The 21523-nt window shown below is 39.3% G+C and overlaps 1 protein-coding gene across 11 annotated transcripts in view; it reads right to left on the reverse strand.

Annotated features, from left to right (window-relative positions):
- The window catches only part of NFATC3 (nuclear factor of activated T cells 3), a 93506-nt gene that overhangs the window by 52343 nt on the left and 19640 nt on the right, over positions 1-21523 (reverse strand). For 10 of the 11 annotated variants that reach the window (XR_004988570.2, XR_006741868.1, XM_036441421.2 and 7 more), the window contains exons 2-3: positions 11252-12389; positions 7693-7855 (exon numbers count right to left, since the gene is read on the reverse strand). Coding sequence is in view for 9 of the 11 variants with exons in the window: in XM_036441421.2 (XP_036297314.1) it covers positions 7693-7855; positions 11252-12389 (1301 nt within the window). In the remaining 2 variants the exon portion in view is untranslated. Of the gene's footprint in view, positions 1-7692; positions 7856-11251; positions 12390-17510; positions 17659-21523 lie in introns of those variants that run through there. The other variant, XM_036441420.2, reaches the window with a different exon arrangement.

A 21523-nucleotide genomic window follows, 5' to 3' on the forward strand; every position in this document is an offset into this window, starting at 1 on the left:
CCACCTAGCTCATTTCTTTCCTATAATATCTGTATTGAGCCAAAGCAGCCCCACCTAGGCTCTCTCCTGTTGCTTCTTCTATCATAAGCCCTTCCTTGTTTCACTGTCCCCAGGTTTAATAAATGCACTTCTCAAAATAAAAAATAAATTAAATAAAAAAGTAGTAAGTGAACCACCTTCAAAATTTTGGAAGCAGTTTAAGAATTATAAAATTCTGCCGAAACCAGTTTGGCTCAGTGGTAGAGCGTCGGTCTGCGGACTGAAAGGTCCCAGGTTCGATTCCGGTCAAGGGCATGTACATTGGTTGCAGGCACATCCCTGGTGGGGGGTGTGCAAGAGGCAGCTGGTCAATGTTTCTCTCTCATGGACATTTCTAGCTCTCTATTCCTCTTGCTTCCTCTCTGTGAAAAATCAGTAAAAATATATTTTTAAAAAAAAAGAATTATAAAATTCTGGAATATATTAAAAGGAATCATGGTGTGTTTTTTAAAATTTTGTTTGTTATTTTTTCCATTAGATTCCTTAGGTGAGTAAAATCATATGGTGTTTGTCTTTCTCTGATGGCTTATTTCACTTAGCATAATGCTTTCCAGGTCCATCCATGCTGTGGCAAAAGGTAAGATTTCTTTCTTTGTTTATAGCCAAGTAGTATTCCATTATGTAAATGTACCACACAGCTTTTTTATCTATTCATCTGCTAATGGACAATTAGGCTACTTTCAAATCTTGGCTATCTTCCTATATAATAAAAAGCTAATATGCAAATTGACCAAAAGGCAGAATGACTGGTTGCTATGATTTGCACTGGCCACCAGGGGGCAGATGCTCAATCTAGAGGCTGCCCTCTGGTGGTCAGTGTGCTCCCACAGGGGTAGTGCTGCTCAGCCAGAAGCCAGGCTCATGGCTAGCAAGCGCTGCTGCCACAGCAGAAGTCTCTCCTGCTTCTGCAGCAGCACTCAGGATGTCCGACTGACAGGGAGCAGGCCTAAGCCATCAGCTGGACATCCCCAAAGGGCTCCTGGACTATGAGAGGGCACAGGCTGGGCTGAGGGATCGCCCCCTCCACCTGAGTGCACAAATTTCATGCATCAGGCCTCTAGACTATATATATAAAACTCTAATATGCAAATAGACTGAATGGCAGAACAACCAACCAACCAGTCGCTATGATGTGTGCTGACCACTAGGGGGCACGTGCATGAAACATGGTGGGGATTGGCCGAGGTGGGATAATCGAGAGGTGAGCGAAGGCACCAGACCAAGGCAGGGCACCAGTCATTGTCATTGGGGCAAGCCTCAGATGGTTACTGAAAATTCTTTGCTCCTGCAGGCCACAGTCCCGCCCGTCATTTGCACCTGCTGCTGGCGCTGGCCCTGCTCACACTTGCTGCTGGCTCCAGAGCTGCTGCGTGACCATGCTGCCAGTGCCTGGCGCCAGCCCCAATCACTTGGTGCCATCAGTGGGTTCGAGCATTGGCTGCCAGCCCTGATTGCCTCTCAGGAGCAGGGGGAGGTGGAGAAGCCCTGAGGGGTGATCAGGGCTGGCAACTGCCACTCGCACCCACTGCTAGTGCCAGTCCCACTCGCACCTGCTGCTGGCACTGGCCCTAATTGCTCCAAGTTGTCAGCAGGTGTGAGTGAGGCCAGCGCCATCAGCGTGTGGGAGGAAGGGGCTGCAGCAGGAGGGGCTTGGTGGGGGTACAGAGGATGACCCTCATGGCCCACAGTTCCTTGGTGCACAAATTTATGCACTAGGCTCCAACCTGTAAATAACTCTGCAATGAACATAGGGGTGCATATTCTTACAAATTAGATTTATGGACTTTGGATATATTCCCAGAAGTGGAATTGATGGATCATAAAGCAGTTCCATTTTCAAATTTTTGTTGTTGTTAATCCTCACCTGAGGATATTTTTTTCCATTGATTTTCAGAGTAGAAGGGAGGGAGAGAGGAGAAACATCAGTGGGAGACACACACAGCAATTGGCTGCCTCCTGTATGTGTCCTGACCTGGGCCAGGATCGAACCTGCAACCTAGGTGCATGCCTTTGACAAGGAATTGAACCCGTGACCTTCAGTGCATGGGGCAATGTTCTAATCACTAAGCCCACCGGACAGGACAGCATGCTACCAATATTTATTTTGTCAGATCACCATCTTAAGCTTTTGCTGGGCTTTATTGTAGCTTTAGTCTGATTCCTCTGCTTTGAGATGGCAGCATCCTTCCATTTGGTCAAGGTCTTAGAAGCTTCAGAGAGATCTCTCCCCACTCCTATTTTTGGCCCCAAGTGCTTCTAGGAGAAAGATTTTTCTCAGTAGCTGTTTAATCCATTAAACCAGAGGGAAGAACATAAAATATGGCTTGCATAAAATGTAGTTTTCAGTAAACCTAGTGGAAATGGTATCCAGCTTTTCAAGGCGGTACTTAGGTGGAATATCTGGTGCCCAGCTCCAAGCACTGTCAGTACAAGTTGTGGTCAAATCACAGTGTCAGTGATGTTTTCATTATAGCAATACTGCGTAGGTGGGTGGACAGTGTTCCAGCTTCCAAGCCTGAGACTTTATGAGCTCCCTAATAACCTTTAAAAAAATTCTCTTCTCCAAAGAAAAAGAAAAGTATCTTCTGTTTTTTGTATTATGGTTTAGAAAATATCTCAATATGTGAGAAAAATTAGAGTGTCTAGTACAGTGTCTGGCATGTAGTTAGTGATAAACAATTAGCTCTTGATCTGCATTCAGGATTCTAAGAATGGAATCAATCAGAGTTTCAAGTGTGAATAATAAGGTGTTTTTTTCTATTATGTGGTCCTTCAGATGAATGTTTTACTCCTTCCCTGCTGGCCCAGCCCTGGCTACAGAGTGGAGGAGTTTGTAACTGAGCAACATCATAATTTATTGACGCATCCTCTGCTACTCGGGAAAGGACATGAAGACTTTTGCCTATTATCAGATAATACAATTTACGCAGGATGGTTTTCAGTCCTGTAACATTTATAGGGAAGCAATTAAAGCCTGGACCATTGCAATAGCCTTATAAGTGCTCTCCCTGTTTTTACTTTTGCTCCCCTACAGCCTATTCTCTGTCCAGGAGCCAGAACAAACTTCTATTAACAGAAAAATTTCAATCCCCTGATCAGAACTATCAGGTGGCTTCTTTCCACCTAGAACTAAATTCAAGTGCCCTATGATTATTTACAAAGTCTAAGTGATTTAGGCCCTGGCTAACTTGTTGCATTACCTTCTATTAACCTGTTTCCCCGAAAATAAGACAGTGTCTTATATTAAATTTTTCTCCCAAAGTTGCGCTAGGTCTTATTTTCAGGGGATGTCTTATCTTTTTATGCACTAGGTCTTATTTTCGGAGGATGTCTTATTTTCGGGGAAACACGGTACTATATTGCTTCTACACTCTGCTCTGGCCATTGTGTCTGACTACATGAACTCCTCAGGCTCATTCCTAACCTCAGGGCCTTCACCCTTAATGTTTTATTCCTCTGAAATATTCTTCCCTCTCATCTTCACATTACCTTACTCCTTCAGCTCTATACTCAAAGGTCAGCTCCTTAGAGAAAACCACCCAGTCTAAAATACCACATCTCTATCTCCTTATCCTGTTTACTATTTTCTATAGTAATTGATCACTTAAAAAGTATATTATACATTTGCTTATTATCTGTCTTCCTTAGTAGCACTAAGTTCCAAAAAGGCAGAAACTTTTCTTGGTCACCACTCTACTCCTTCCCTCTTTTTACGGAGGATCAATTATGGAAATATCCACAGTGAATGTTATTGCTTCAGCTAGTATTATATAGGTGACACTCAATAAAGAACAAAATAGCATGTATTAATCTTTAAGAAGTTAGTGAACCTTGGCTGGTGTAGTCCAAAGGTTAGAGCATCAGCCCTCGCACCTGTGACAAAGGTTCCATTCCAGTCAAGGTCACATACCTGGGTTGCATGTGGGAGGCAACCAATCACTGTGTCTCTCTCTCACATTGATGTCTCTCCTCCCCCTCCCCCCAAAAAAAAATCAATGGGAAAAAAATACTCTTGGTGAGGATTAACAACAACAAAAAAAGTTAGTGAAGACCCTGAAAGGCAGACTTTTTGTTTTAAAGAACAATTTATTGAGCCCAGCTGGTATAGCTCAGTGTTTGAGCATTGACCCATATACCAAGAGGTCACCAGTTAAATTCCATGTCAGGGGACATATCAGGGGTTTTGGACTCGATCCCCAGTAGGAGGCATATAGGAGGCAGCAATCAATGATTCTCATTCTTGATGTTTCTATCTTTCCCTCTCCCTTCTTCTTTGAAATCAATAACAATATATATATTTTTAAAAGATGCAGTTATATAATCTATCTATCTATCTATCTATCTATATAAAAGGCTAATATGCAAAGTGTCCCCACAGGATTTCCACCAGAAAACAAGAGTTCAATCACTCGCTATGACATGCACTCACCACCAGGGGGCAGCGCAGAATGAGGGAAGGCCCCAGCTGGTAGCTGAATGGCCCCAATTGGCCCTGATCACCAGCCAGGCCTAGGGACCATACTCATGCACCAGGCCTCTAGTATCTAATAAAGATAAACATGTGTTCAACCTACTATATTTATTTGGAAGTTACAGTTTTCTATAAATGTTTATATGGTCAAAAAAATCTATAAATATCTTCTGTTGTAATTTACATATAGTTTGGTATAAGTTAATAAATATTAAAGTTTTATTTTCATTTTTTTTATTTATTTATTTTTAAATATATTTTATTGATTTTGTACAGAAAGGAAGGGAGAGAGATAGTTAGAAACATCGATGAGAGAGAGTCATCAATCAGCTGCCTCTTGCATACCCCCTACTGGGGATATGCCCGCAACCAAGGTACATGCCCTTGACCGGAATCGAACCCGGGTCCCTTCAGTCCCCAAGCCGACGCTCTATCCATTGAGCCAAACCGGTTTCGGCTAAATATTAAAGTTTTAATTCAATGAAAAGTCCTACCTAATAAAGAGGGAACATGCTAATTGATCCTCATGCTGTTACAAAGATGGTGGCCCCCACAGCCAATAAAGGAGGGAATATGCTAATCGACTGCCATGCCCTCAAAATGGCAGTGCCCATAGCCACGAGATGGTGGCTTCCAGTCCCCTCAGCCCCGCCAGGCACGCGGCAAGGCCTCCAGAGTCCGCCAGGGCTGGCCCACGGCACAGGCAAGCCTCAGAAGGCAGCTGCCCAGCCGCTCAGGGCCACCAGAGGCTCAGGTAACCAGGGTCAGCCGAGGCTTGCACTACCAGCAGTGGCAGCAGCAGAGGTGTGATGGGGCATTGCCTTCCCCTGATCGCCAGATTGCTTCCCACTCCGTGAGGGCGCAGGCCAAGCTGAGGGACCCCCCCTTGCCAGTGTATGAATTTGCATGCACTGGGCCTCTAGTATTCCATAAAGAAACAATACAAAATGAAGTATAAATCAATCAATAAAAAAGAAATGGCACGAGTGTGGAAATATGTGTGCATATACACACAAGTTAACTTCAGCCATTTTTCTCTTTTGGTTTGTATGGAGACAGATGTATAAGAGACAAAGCAGAATGAGATTTATCCACAATTCTAAAGAGGTGAAAAGGTGAAGGTAGAAAAGAGTGAATACTGTTTTAACTAAATTATTCATTTAACCCTAAAACTGCTGTGGAATTTATGTCATTTTTTCCAGTTTATAGATGAAGTATCTAAAGTTAAGAAAGATCAGGGAGCCCTAGCTGGTTTGGCTCAGTGAATAGAACATCAGCCTGAGGACTGAAAGGTCCAGGGTTAGAGTCCAGTTAAGGGCACATGCCTGGGTTGTGGGCTTGATCCCCAGTGTAGGGCATGCAAGAGGCAGCCGATCAATGATTCTCTCTCATCAATGATGTTTCTATCTCTCCCTCTCTCTTTCTCTCTGTAATAATATATATATTATTTCAAAGAGAAAGAGAGAGGGAGATTATATATATATATAAATTTTAAAAATAAATAAAAGAAAAATCAGGAAACTACCCCAAACTGGTGGCTAATACGTGATTATCCACTCCTTTCTGCCCTATCTGCTTTTTCTTACTCTTTCTTATTTAATCCTAAATTGGACAAATTATTCTATGGAACCAACTGTTTATCTAGTAAAAAAAGAAATAGCAATAATTTTACCATTGGCCCCTAAGTACTGTGAAGGGGACAGTATCCATCCTGTCACCTCAAGAGCCTACTAGGTAGTGCCTACCACATTACAAGCATTCAATCATTGTTGAATGAACGAATTTTGGAATAGAAGTACAACTAGTTGGAATAAAGTAAGTCATGAGGCAATAGAACTACTTAAATAGGAACTATAGCCACTAAAGTAGGTGTTCAAAATGAAGTAGTTACATCTAAAGTAAAGAACACAAATAAAAAATTTTATTGCTATCTATTAAGTTACCCAGATATCACATAACGTACCAGTAAGTACTATATACCAAAGTATCCTAGTCATATTAGATGACTCACATTAATGCCTGCTTGGTAAAGATATAAGCCACTGTCCTTTATACTTGGATAGTAAAAATGAACCAGTAACAAGGGAAGGTAATTATGCATATAAAATTTCAAAGGAAATACATTTCATAACATATATTTTGGACAACGTCTGCTCCAAGTGTACATATTATTGCATAAGAAAAATAGGGCTTCTCCTTTGCATCTTGGGGATTTTAAAAGAACATGAAATAAGTTAAACTATCATTCCATCCCATTTTCAGAGGAGCATTATGTTACAGGCAGTAAACAAATTCTTGTTAATATTAACACTACTCTCTGAAAACATTCTTCTAGTATCACTATACTTTTCTTCAGGCCACCCTCTGCTTCATAAAAGAAAGTAAGCCAAGTTGTTTGTTATGTTTCTGTATCGTTTCCATAGCAAAGGTCTGTGCCTGCTTAATTTAACTAAAGCTGGAGGGTTAAAGCCCGAAGGACACTATAGGACAGACTAGAGCAGCTTCAATAAGAGAAGTTCTATTATCAGTTCTACTGAATTACTTAGGGGAAAGGGATTCCAATATATTAGAATATGACAGCACATTGTAGGGATACTAAAAATACAAAATTAAATTTCCATACTATAAACTGCTTCAAAGTGAAAATGCACACATAGCAATATCATATAAAATATCATCACTTGCATAACTCACGGACACAGACAATAGTGCAGTGACAGCCTGGGGTGGGATAGAACCAGGTGGAGGAAGGTAAAGGGGGAAAATAGGGGACATCTGTAATACTCTCAACAACAGAGATAAATAAGTAAAAATAGTTAATGAAACTACATAAATAGATATGGAAGAGGAATGGGGAAAATATACAAAAATAACTAGTAGTAAGACTCTGGTGATTTTTTTTTCTCATTTGATTTTCTAAATTGTTGTAATAACTAATATTTCTTTAAAAATGATTTTTCTCTAGAATTTCCCCAGTGCAGAGTCAAATCAGGAGGAATATTTTTTAAGCCTAACAAAAATAAAACACACCAAAAAAAAAACCTTAATGTGGAAGTGCTGCCATATCAACAAGGACATAAAACCTCAACAGAGGCTTTCTAGTTTTGAATTTTCTCTCTCCAGGCTCAGTAGAACCTAACTGAATAGACTCCATCATTAACAGATGTATGGTATCTGCATACCTTCACAACAGGGTGTCCACCAGTAGATGCTTTTACTGCTCCTCGGCTACCTTCAGTTTCATAATGGGCTCGATGATGAGTTTTAGGTTGCACTTCTATTTTCAGTTCACATTGTCCAAAATGAGTAGGTAAAGGCCAGTCTAGTGGAGGTAATGAAGATGTGCTATAAACAAAACACAGAAAGACGCATTTCACTAAGCTATTATTGCCAAGCAGTGATTCAAATCACTTCTTCCTGTGGTCTTGGAAACAAAGTATTCCCAAGTAAAACTTCACTTAATAAGTTATACCATCCTATATGGTGGGTGTTTAAGAAATAATGGATTTTCATGATCACTTCTTAACCTGAAGAATAAAATTGATTTTATCATCTTTAGTTTCCTGTATCTTTTAAAAAAGGACAAAATCTAACATTTGTAAAACTATAACTGTTTCTCAACTGTGTGTGCTTAAGTACAAAAACATATAGATCCTGTGTCTCAGGATATATATCCCCTCCCTGGTGTCAGTCTATAAAAGTCAGGCTACTATACATGTTGCTTCCCCCATTTCCTTCTATTGCTCTTTACCCTGTCTCTCTGAAATAATGATTATAGTTAGCAATGTACTGTAGTTTGAGGTAAAATTTTAATTTTAGTACATACTTGGCTTTAAAAATATAAGGCCTATCACTGCAGCATTTCAAATGATCAGTAAGATAATTTCAACAGCTTAAAGGGCTACAGGTTCATTTAGATATACTAACATTGAAAATGCAGAATCGGAAAAGAAACATCTTATATAGCTATAGGTCAAATGTTAATGAACCCAAAGCCAGAATGATTTGTATTAAAGAAATATCTTTTCGCCCAGCTGGCGTGACCTATAAACCAGGAGGTCATGGTTTGATTCCCAGTCAGGGCACATGTCAGGGCTGCAGACTTGACCCCCAGCCTGGGGATGCAGGAGGCAGCCATCAATGACTCTCTCTCATCATTGATGTTTCTCTCTCTCTCCTTCTCCCATGCTCTCTTAAATACACTGAGAGGCCAGATTATTATGATCTCTGAACGCATAATAATCTGGCCGCTCAGTGTGTGTGTGTGTGTGTGTGTGTGTGTGTGTGTGTATCCTGTCCTATCTAAAAAGAGAATAATATGCAAATTGACCATCACTCCAACACACAAGATGGCTGCCCCCATGTGGACGCAAGATGGCTGTCACAAGATGGCCCTCACAAGATGGCCAGCAGGGCAGGGCAGTTGGGAGGGACCTGCAAGGGAGGGCAGTTGGGGGCAATCAAGCCTGCAGGGGAGGCCAGTTAGGGGAGACCAGGCTGGCAAAGGAGGGAAGTTGGCTGTGACTGGGCTTTCAGGGAAGGTCAGTTGGGGGGACCAGACCTGCAGGGAAGGGCAGTTAGGGGCAATCAAGCTGGCAGGGGATTGGTTAGGAGGTGATGAGGCGGGCAGGTAGAATGGTTAGGGGCAATCAGGAAGGCAGGCAGGTGAGCAGTTGGGAGCCAGCAGTCCTGGATTGTGAGAGGGATCCCAGATTGGAGAGGGTGCAGGACGGGCTGAGGGACACACACCCCCGAGCACGAATTTCATGCACCAGGCCTCCTCTAGTGTGTGTGTGTGTGTGTGTGTGTGTGTGTGTGTGTGCGCGCGCGTGCGCGCACATGTGCACACTAGAGGCCCAGTACATGAATTTGTGCATGGGTGGGGTCTGGCCAAGCCTGGCCAGGGAGAGGGAACATGGGCAGTTGGCTGGCCTGCCTACAGGCCAAACTCCTGGTTGAGGGAGCAATTTGCATATTAGCTTTTTATTACATAGGATATATACTGAGTGGCCAGATTATTATGTGTTCAGAGATCATAATAATCTGGCCACTCAGTGTATATATTTTTTAAAAGTAATATCTTCTCAATGACTGGTATGGAACTTTTAAGGTCTTTTCTACCTTCTAAAATGCTATTATTTCTACTGTAAATTTCTAAATTATTTCGTTGATTTTTAAAAATATATTTTATTGATTTTTTACAGAGCGGAAGGGAGAGAGAGAGAGTTAGAAACATCGATGAGAGAGAGTCATCGATCAGCTGCCTCTTGCACGTCTCCTACTGGAGATATGCCCGCAACCAATTACATGCCCTTGACCAGAATCGAACCCAGGACCCTTCAGTCCGCGGACTGATGCTCTATCCACTGAGCCAAACCAGTTTCGGCTATTTCCTTGATTCTTGACTGTCCTCAGTCTAGCTTTACAGGATATTATGTAACTCAAACAGTATTAATTTTTATTACTCTCAACTAGTTTCTGCAGTTGTACTACAGACTTAAACAAATGCCTAATAAGATTAAGATTATTTTCAGAAGCAGAGTGATAATCTCAAAGGTATCTTCAGAACTATAATTTTACATTATGTTTTTCTAAAGATCTGGATATATAAATAAACATTCATACCAATGAAAAAGCTTTTTGAACAAAGTAAACAAACCCAACTCTATGTGGTGATTTAATACATGGTAGAGTTGTCTTTTCTAATCAATTTTATACTATTGTAGAAAGATTCTATAAGTGGTATTGTTATGACTCATTAGCCATTTGGAAAATAAAGTTATTAGACTATTCTTTAGTCCTTAGCTGGACTCAAGAGTCTATATTAATATTATACATATAAAATTTATAAATACAATATATAGTACAAACACTATAAGTATTTATAATATAAATATATATTATGTTACATGCATATATTTATACATATAGAAACTATTAGAAACATGTGAAAATTGTATTTTTATCTATCTTTAAATTATTTTAGAATGGAGTAAGGCTTTCAAATATAACACAAAACTCAAAAGCCATAAATTTGAATACATAAAATTTTAAAATTCCTCTACACCGTGAAAAGAAAATCACAAATTTATGAAGTTAAAAGACAAAAATTAGGGTATAAAAACCACTTGCCACAAATATGAAAAGGCAAATTTCATTTTATATTGAACTCTTAAAATATAAAGAGCTTATTCCCAATTAATTTTACTAGTGACTTAATTCATACCATAATCCATCTTTTACAAAAACCTTTTTTAGGTAAGAAAATTTCTCCTAGCCCTGGCCTGGTAGCTCAGTGGGTTAGAGCGTTGTCCCAATATGGCCAAGGTTGCAAATTCGATCCCAGTTCAGGGCACATACAAGAAACAACCAATAAATGCATAAATAAGTGAAACAACAAATGATGTCTTTCTCTCTCTCTCTTTCTCTCTGTTTCTGTCTCTCCCTCCTTCTTCTCTCTCTCTAAAAATCAATAAATTACAAAAGAAAATTTCCCCAGGGATCCTTAAGTGTAATTTGTTATCTACAATTCATTATCTATACACTTTAAAATTATAACTTTAGCCTATCAAAAAATACTTTTCAGACTCAGAAGAAAATAAATGCAGACTTTATTTATCTTGAAGAAACAAAAAACATAAAAAATAAAAAATGGTCAAACCATTTCATATAGATAATGTAGCTTACATGCCACCAATAATCCATAAGTATAAATGACAGGCAACCATTTCATCAACTCACCGAAATATAGGGGTGTGGCCAGGCTTGGGTTTGCTCCAGGTAAAGGGTGAAGGAACTGAAAGAAAGTGGTCACCAGATGAATCTTTCTTTAAAGGATACTGAGATCCAAGGCCATCATCTATTGAAGTCTCCCGGGATGGTGATAAATTCCCTTGGTCATCTGAACAGAGCTCTAAGTTTCCTGGTAGTACAGTAGCTTGATCTTCAGAAGTCTTCCTTGTTTTTAGAGGGATATCAGTCTCTACATAGTACTGAAATGGTGGAAGAAGTGCTGGACCAAGGCCTGATCCACCCTGGACAGAAGCATTGAGCCAGGTATCTTCCGTTACACTTCCCCTGGGGGAGTGACCAGGAGAAGGAACAGGTGAGTGATGGGGTGAAAGGGACCCAGCATAACAAACCTCAGCACTAGAGTGTCGCCGTTTCCCACAGGGGGAAGTAGGCCTTGATGAGGGTCCTGAGGCTGGCCTGGGGCTCAGCCAATTCTCATCAGTGATACTAGATCTAGGAGAGTGACAAGGAGATTGCCTGGGTGACAGTGAGTGTCCAAGTCCATATTGTTGATGCCAGGATTCTTCTCCAGGGCAGCCCCCTGGAGAGCCACCAGGAGAAGTCAGAGGGGATCCAAGAGTAAATCGGGCAGCAGCTTCATTCAATTCTGAATCCACATCATCATAAATATGTGAAAGAGATTCACAAGAAGATGCATCTGAGAACCAGCTTCTAGAAGAGATGCTGCTGGCAGGACTAGGACTAAGGGAAGACTCCCGGTAAGATGGCTCAAGAGGAAGATAGAGATGATCTCTAGAAGGTCTTTCCAAATATTCCTTTTCTGGGTCATTTATGTGTAGGTCATCTTCATGAGCATCTACTTCTTGATGACAATTAGGAGAGATGGATGTGATTTGAATACTTGGGCACTCAAAGGGTTTGGGACCACCTAATGAGCTGTATTTAGATTCTGGAATCTCACAAGTTCCTTCATAGTTTTTGTGACCTTGGAGCTGAAACGATGATGACAAAACAGAAGGGTGAGACGGTAATCCATGATGTGGTAAGCAAAGTGGTGAGTTTAAAGTAGATGGAGGTGGATCTACATTAAAGATGTAAATGGATGCACAATCATCTGGTTCAAGATCTATGAAGGGGAAGCAAAAAAACAAAACAAAAAAATCAATGAAACAAGAAATTAGAAAATTTAGATGTATAAATTACTAGATGAGAAAGTAAATAATAAAAATCTTGAGAGAAAAAAGGGGGACATAGGAGTACATTAGCTCCATTAAGAATGGTATAGCTGATATAGCTCAGTTGATTGAGTGTCATCTCATGGACCAAAAGGTCACTGGTTGGATTCCTGGTCTGAGCATATGCCTGGGTTTTGGCCTCAATCCCCCGTAAGGGTGTGCAGGAGGCAGCCAATAGATGTTTCACTTTTACATAGATGTTTCTCTTTCTCCCTTTCTTTCTCTCTAAATGTCAAGAGTGACATGTTTAACCAAATGTACTGGTTATTTCCATAGATATGTATATAATGTTTTTCTATTTCCATACTTTTTAAAATGAGAATCACAAAACATTATCTGAAAACAATAATTGTTTTACAAAAAAAATCATATTCATAATTCTAAAAAATATTCATAGAATTATAGAATGATATAATCATACAAATTCAGCCTCATCTGGAGTCTGTAGGCTAAAACAGAGTAAAAATAAAACTGAGTTTTTGAAAGGTTTTTAGTTGTAAGGTATACACATTTAAGTTTATTCATGAAAAGGATTATGGACGCAACTCAAGAGATCAAGACTCTAGTCTACCTGTACCATTAACAGTGAGCTCTTAATCAAATCACTTAATCTCTCCAAGGCCTTAGTTTCCCTGCAGTAAAACTCATAACTTTTCTTTGTGTTAAGTAAATTTTTATGATTATCAATAACAGCTTTTTCTTCCACAGTCACGCCTCTGGTCATAGCAGACCAGGTTATGAAAGTCCTGCGATGCCACTGGGTCATTTATCTCAACTAGAAAATAAGTCACTGGAGCTTTGACTTACGATTGATTGTTAAAGCAATCCTAACAAGGACAGAACTTTTTAAATGCACCCCTTGCTGGAGTATTTAACACTAAACAGCTCTGGCAAATTACCAACTGAGAGTGTTTGTAGCAATAAGGATATTTTGCAACACCACTTTTAGGAAAAAAAGTAATTATTATCCATTTTCACAGAGGCAGAAGTACTAAGCCCTAGTATAAGGTACTGGTTGAATACCTTCACTTTTTCCAAAGAGATCATCATTGGGAAACCAAAGATAAAACTGTTCATAGATACAAGAGAGTGAAGCACCACCTCTTCTCAAAAGTACTCGAGATCACATTGTTTTATTACATTAGTACCCCCATCTTTAGACTTCTTGTGTTGCTATGATTAGCCAGCATCCTACTATTTAACTATTTCCATAAGTCCTAGATTTCTGAGGCTGTTTTTTCTATTAAAATGACGTGAGGTAAGTGGAGTATCACTGGAAACATGAAGGACTATTTTTAAGACAAGCAACCTAATACAATGACTAAGAATAAGAACTCAATACATGACAACTACCGTCTTTCCCTTTTTAAAATTTAAGATGGGTATGCTATATTTTGTTTTAACTCTAAAACATTAAATTGAATTTTTAAAAGTATACTACTTACAACACTTACTGAATCAAGAGAAATAGAAAGTCAGAGCTCCAAAGTAGTAAACCCCTATTTGAATGGGATAAAAAGCAAGAGGAAAGAGTTATTAAAAAAATAAATAACCTCCTTAGCCGGTGGATAGCTCAGTGAATAGAGCATGGGTCTGTGGACTTAAAGTTCCCAGGTTCAATTCTGGCCAAGGGCACATGCCTGGGTTGTGGGCTCGATCCCCAATAGGGGGCATGCAGAAGGCAGCCGATCAATGATTGATTCTTTCTCATCATTGATGTTTCTATCCCTCTCCCTCTCCCTTCTCTCTGAAGTCAATAAAAAATATCTTTTTAAAATAAACAACCACAAAGAAGAGATTTGGGGGAAAAATGAGGAGTGACTACTAATGGGAATTGGGTATCTTTCTGGAATAATGAAAATGTTCTAACATTGATTATGATAATAGTTGCACTATTCTGTGAATACACTAAAAACTGCCCATTAGTAGATGAGTGGATAATAAACCTGTGGTACATTTACACAGTGGAATACCCTTCAGCTATAAAAAAGGAGCTCTTGCTCGACCTGTGTGGCTCAGCTGGTTAAGCATTAACCTGTGAACAGGATGTAATGGTTTCATTCCCAGTCAGGGAACATGCCCAAGTTGCAGGCTTGATCCCTAGTAGGGGGTGTGCAGGAGGCAGCCAATGATTTCTATCCCTCTCTCCCTCTCCCTTCCTCTCTTTGAAATCAATTAAAAATATTCAAAAGAGAAGGAGCTTTACCCTTTGAGACAGCATAGATGGACCCGGAGATTATTATGCTCAATGAAATAAGCCAGTCAGAGAAAAACAAGTATCCATGATCTCACTTATATGTAGAATCTAATGAGCAAAATAAACTGACAAAATAGGTCCAGAGATATGGATACATGGAACAGCCTGACAGATCTGAGGGGAGAAAGGCTGGGGTGTGGGGGGAGATCAACCAAAGAACTTATATGCACATGCATAGCCCATGGACACAGACAATAGTGTGGTGAAGGCCTGGGGTGGAGTGGGGCTGGGTGGAGGGGGACAAAAAGGGAGAGAGGGGGGATTGGTCTTAGATCAGTTTCTCCAACCAAGATGTATTTTTAAATTTAGTAGTAAAACAGCTCTATATGAACTGTGGTGTTTCTAGGCTTCAAAGAACCAGAAAACCCAATTCAAAGTAGCTGAAAAGGGGGGATGGGAGAGGTTACTTATTATCCAATATAACAAGAGGTCCAAAAGTAGGTCAGCTCCAGAATTGGTTATTTGATCAGTTGAACAAAATCACCAAGAAATCAGTTTCTTTCTACATCCACATTATTCCACTTTTGGGGTGCTAACTTTGTACTATTCACCTCAACCATATATGTGTATTTGTCCTAAACAAGAAGCAATGTGATCACTTAGTTAATAGTTATTTTTTTAGCAGCCCCTGATAGCTGTATGTTCTTGACACTGAAAACAGGATGTGTACAAGAGTACACAAAACAAAGTCCCCATCCTCACAGAACTTACATCCTAGTAATGTGTATCAGGTGGTGACATCTGATTTAAGGAAAGATAAAATAGGGTAACGTGAATAAAGTAAGAGAATGAGAGGAAGTTATTTTATTTTTTTATTTTTTAATATATTTTATTGATTTTGTACAGAGAGGAAGGGAGAGAGATAGAAAGTAACATCAATGAGAGAGAGTCATCGATCAGCTGCCTCTTGCATACCTCCCACTGGGGATATGCCCGCAACCAAGGTACATGCCCTTGGCCAGAATCGAACCCGGGATCTTTCAGTCCCCAAGCCAACGCTCTATCCATTGAGCCAAACCGGTTTCGGCGAGAGGAAGTTATTTTAGATATGGAAGTCTGGAAAGGCTCTTTTTCCAATATTTGAGGAGCTATCAAAAGGATATTTGGAACTGAGCTATACAAAATCTAGGGGAAGAACACTGCAGGTAGAGGAAATAGTGTGCGCAAAGGTCTAAAGATGGAGGCTGGAGTAGTTTTGGAGCATGTGAGAAAAAGCAAGAAAGTCAGTGGGGCCCAGCCAGTGGGGCTCAGTAGTTGAGCATTGACCCATGAACAGAGAGGTCACTGGGAGAAATGGGGAACATCTGTAATAGTGTCAACAATAAAAAATAAAAAGAAAAAGGTGGGGATGAGGGGTGCGGGCACTAGCTAGTCAAGTATGGCCTCATAAACCAGTAGGATGAATGGTTTATATTAGAACCCATGTAGGGTTCTAAGCAAAGGAATGTCATAATCTCATATACATTTGAAAGACTACTGCAATAATCCACATACAAAATAACAGAGCATTAAGACCTGGGTGGTGATGGTTTGTAAAAACAGAAAAGCAGTAAGAAATAGAGTGTTTTTTAATTATTATTAAGGTAGAGCTGACAAATTGCCAATGAACTGGATGTGAGCAAGGGAGAAGACAGGTTTGGGGCCTGAATTATTATAAGAAAATTAGAGGCCCAATACATGAAATTTGTGCAAGGGGCTTGGCCCTCGCAGCTCTGGCTTCATCAGGAAGGTCGTCCAGAAGTTTGTTCGGCTGTCCGGTCTAATTAGCATATTGTCTTTATTATTATAGATGAGAGAACCCTGGCTTGTGTTTCTCCATGGTTAGAGCCTCAGCCCGCAGACTGAAGGGTCTCGGGTTTAATTCTTAGTCAAGGGCATGTACCTGGTCTGCAGGTTCAATCCCCAGCCCCACAGTTGGTGTGCATGTGGGAGGCAACCAATCGATATGTCTCTCTCACATCAATGCTTCTCTCTAACTCTCCCTCTCCCTTCTTCTCTCTCTAAATAATGTAGAAAATGTCCTGTGGTGAGTATAATAAAAACAAACAAAAAACTGTTAAGCTGTTCAATTTTATGTTATGTATATTTTATCACAATTTTTAAAAAATGGTGTCACCTTAGTTCAAAGGAGAACAACACCCAACTCTGAATTCTTAGCAGTCACTGAATTCTTTGCCACCACATACTTGCAGTTAAAACATAAAAATCAGGTTTTATTTAAGAATGTTACTTGATAAAGTAGCAAAAATTATTAATTTATTAAATTTCAACCCTTTAAGTAAAAAAAAAGAAGGGTGAAAGGAAGTCATTCTTGACAGACTATAGTTTCATTAAAATATAATTATTGTACCAATGTCATTTCATTGTTTGATGCTGAAATCCATACCCTTCCACCAAATCAACTTTAGATGAAGCAAATATATTCTGAATCAGAATGATGGCCTAAAGCATTATACATATCAAAATACAAAATGTGGGGGAATGCTGCTTTATCTTTTTCCTAAGCAGCTATTATAATCTCACTATGATAAACATTCTTATGGCCCAGATTCCCAATTCTATAGACTTCTCAAATTCATGGTGCTTCAGAAATTTGACCATCTCAAGATTTATTTGTTCTGTGTTCCTTTAGCCACCAGGGGGCCTCATGAAAGCATGCAAGTAATCTGGACAACAGAGATTTTCTATGTATGATTTTACACAATAAAGCAGGTGTTGGCAAAATGCAGCTCACAGGCCAAACCTCACTTATTACCTGTTATTCTTACACAATTAAGGATGGTTTCAAATAGTTGAAAAAGATTAAAATAATACTGTTCCATGACACAAAATGATGTGAAATTCTTGGTCCACAAATAAAGTTTTATTGGAACATTACCTTGTTCATTTGTTTATGTATGGTCTACAGTTACTTTCACACAAGTATAGAGTTGAGTAACCGTGGGAGATATTGCTTCCCACCGTTACCTGGAACACAAATTGTAGTGGCACAGTTCTAACTTCACAGCACATTAAAAGGGCCAAATAGAATTTATCCCAGGAATGAAAGGGTGGTTCAATATATAAAAATTACCACATTACTAGAACGAAGGGGAAAAACACATGATCATATGAATTGACACAGAAAAAAATGACAGAACTCAACACTCCTTCATGATTCAAAAACAAAAAAACCTCAGTATACGGGGAATAGAAAGAAACGTCTTTAAAATTGTCAACGGCATTCATGAAAAACCCACAGCTAACATCATACTTAATGGTGAAAAACTGAAAGCTTCCGCCTAAGATAAAGAACAAGAAGATGGCAGCTTTCAATATTGTACTAGAAAGTCCTAGCCAGTACAATTAGGCAATAAGAAGAAATAAGACATCCAAATTGTTAAGGAAGAAATAAATAAAACTACTTCTATTTGCAGACACATGATTCTATATATAGAAAGTCTCATATAATCCATAAAACACAACCAAAACTGGAAAGTGAGTTCAGAAAAGTTGCAGAATAGGAGATAAAACACATAAAATTCAATTGTGCTTTTACACATCAACAATGAACAATCCAAAAAGGAAATTAAGAAAACAATTCTATTTGCAATAGCTCCACAGAATACAATACGTAGGAATAAATTTAACCAAAGAATTAAAAAGTTTGTATACTAAAAACTACAAAATATTGCGGAAGAAAATTAAGTACCTAAATAAATTATAAGATTTCTCTTGTTCATGAATCGGAAGTCTTAATATTGTTAACATTGCAATATTCCACAAAACAGAGTCAATGCAATCCCTATTAAAATTTCTATGGGTTTTTCCGAAGAAATGGAAAGACCAATCCACAAATTTATATGGATCTGAAAGGGGCCCAAAACAGCTAAAATAATATTGAAAACAACAATAACAACAAAGAAAGATAATATGGACAGATGCTGCAATGTGGTGATTCTGAAAAACACCATGCTAAGGGAAAGAAGCCAGACAAAAAAGGTCGCATATTTTATGCCTTTTGCCTTATATAAGATGTATCTAAATATTCAAAATCATAGAGACAGAAAGCAGATTAGAAATCATAGAGAGAGATTATATCCCAAGAAACTAGAAATACCAATCAGAAAGGATATATAGCACCCCTATGTTCATAGCAGCACAATCTACAATAGCTAGGATTTGGAAACAGCCTAGGTGCAGATGATTGGATCAAAAAACTATGGTATAGCCGGGACCAGTTTGGCTCAATGGATAGAGCGTCGGCTTGGGGACTGAAAGGTCCCGGGTTTAATTCCGGTCAAGGGCATGTACCTTGGTTGCGGGCATATCCCCAGTGGGGGGCGTGCGAGAGGCAGCTGATCGATGACTCTCTATCATCGATGTTTCTAGCTCTCTATCTCTCTCCCTTCCTCTCTGTACAAAATCAATAAAATATATTTTAAAAAAAACGAAAAACACTATGGTATATCTACACAATGGAATACTATGCTGCCATAAAAAAGAAGGAATTCTCATCATTTGCAGCAACCTGGATGGAACTGGAGAACATCATGCTGAGTGAAATAAGCCAGTCAATGAAAGAGAAACACCACATGACCTCACTCATTTATGGATAATAAAGGACATTATAAACTTATGAACCAAAAGATAGATATAGAAACAGTAAAGCAACAAGCAGACTGTCAAATTACAGCAGGGAGGGGAGGGAGATCTGGGGGAGATAAGAGATCAACCGAAGGACTTGTATACATGCATATAAGTACAACCAATGGACCCAAAACTCTGGGAGGGTGGGTATGTATGGGGGGCAGGGGAGAAGGGCAATGGTAAAATATGTACACAGATAATAATTTAATTAAAAAAATAAAATTAAAAAAAATAAGTCATAGAGAGAGCAAGAAACATGAATTATGAGTGATAATCACTGATTGGCTGCCTCCTCCACGTCCCCAACTGGGGATTGAGCCTGCAACCAGCATGTGCCCTGACCCAGAATCAAACTAGAGACACTCAACCACTGACCAACACTGACTGGACTTAATTGTATACTTTTAAGTGGTTAATTATATGTTATATAATTTTCACCTCAATAAATAACAAAAACAAATGGAAAGAACTTCCAACAGTGAACTGAAGACACACACTTGCCGTTCCCAACTGAAACTCCACTGAATGATAGTAAAACACTTTTTTTAAGAGTGTAAACTCACAAAAACAAAAAGGACAGGAGGTGAAACCATGGCAACAACAATTTTAGAAGTTGGAATGCAGTACTCATGGTAATTGATTTAGCACCTGAAAAAGCTCAAACGGTAAGCCAGCAGTGAAAAGAAAACTGATTTCCAACAAAAACCACTCAACATTCAGGAAATGTGCTACCATCAAGTACTTTTGAAAGTAGAGGTGAAGACAAACGTGAAAACAAGATTGGCACAAAGCTTGTTGGAGGGCTGCAGTTAGCAAGTGCCGCTTATGATGAAAGAACTGTCATTAATATTTTGGTGCCCCATTTTAAAAAATAAGCAGATAGCCCTAACCAATTTGGCTCAGTGGATAGAGTGTTGTCTTGGGGACTGAAGGGTCCTAGGTTCAATTCTGGTCAAGGGCATGTACCTTGGTAAGGGCACATCCCCAATAGGAGGTGTGCAGGAGGCAGCTGATAGATGTTTCTCTCTCATAGATGTTTCTAACTCTCTATCCCTCTCCCTTCCTCTCTGTAAAAAAAATCAATAAGATATAATAAAAAATAAAATACATATTTTTAAAAAGCAGATAGCCATACATCATCAAATATCTGAGAAAAGCTTCAATATAAAGACAAGTGAAAAGTGGAGGAAAAAGTCTGCGCAGTAAGAGGGAAACATAAACTTATCCTATCCTCAATAACCTAAGGAAAAAAAGATACTGTAACCTTGAAACAAGAACACGTACCTATTAAAAAAGATAAGATAAAATAGGCATGCTCTCCCTTCTGGCGGACCGCCTCCCCCCCTCCATCTTCTTCCTCCACAGGTGTGCATCTCCTAAACTCCAAGGGCAACCAACCCCCACGAGATTTGCAGCTGGAGAGCAGAGCAGTGGCAGCCCAAGCCCTTCTTTGTTTCCTGGTCCCCAGCTTTAATAAATATACTCTCAAAAAAATTATTTTTTTAAATAAAAAATAAGCCCTGGCTGTGTGGTGGCTCAATTGGTTGAAGTGCCATCTCATACACCAAAAGGTTACAGGTTCCATTCCTGGTCAAGACACATAAGAGAAAAAAGGAGGTAAACCCATGGCAACAACAAAAGTAAAAGAATTTTTCCAAAGGGTTAAGCAGAGACAATTAGGAAATGGAAGAAAATATTAAAATTTGTCTAGGAGTTCCACAGTTGAAACTTCTAGCTCCAGAAGAAAACAGAAAATGAAGAGAAAAAAAGCATCACTGATGACCAGCACAATGAATGAAAACAGATCCATACTATTGTACATCATCATAAAATTTCACAACATAAAGGACAAAGAAAAAAATCTAAGAGCCAAAACCGGTTTAGCTCAGTGGATAGAGCGTCGACCTGCAGACTGAAAGGTCCCAGGTTTGATTCCGGTCAAGGGCATGTACCTTGGTTGTGGGCACATTCCTAGTAGGGGTTGTGTAGGAGGCAACTTGTCATTGTTTCTCTCTCATCCATGTTTCTAATTCTCTATTCCTCTCCCTTCTTCTCTTTAAGAAAAATCAATAAAATATTTTTTTTTTAAATTTAAGAGACTGGGAGGAGGGGAACAGCTACACATGAAGAACTTTGTTA

This window comes from Pipistrellus kuhlii, unplaced genomic scaffold (assembly GCF_014108245.1).
Source record: "Pipistrellus kuhlii isolate mPipKuh1 unplaced genomic scaffold, mPipKuh1.p scaffold_m20_p_17, whole genome shotgun sequence".
Lineage (NCBI taxonomy): Eukaryota > Metazoa > Chordata > Mammalia > Chiroptera > Vespertilionidae > Pipistrellus > Pipistrellus kuhlii.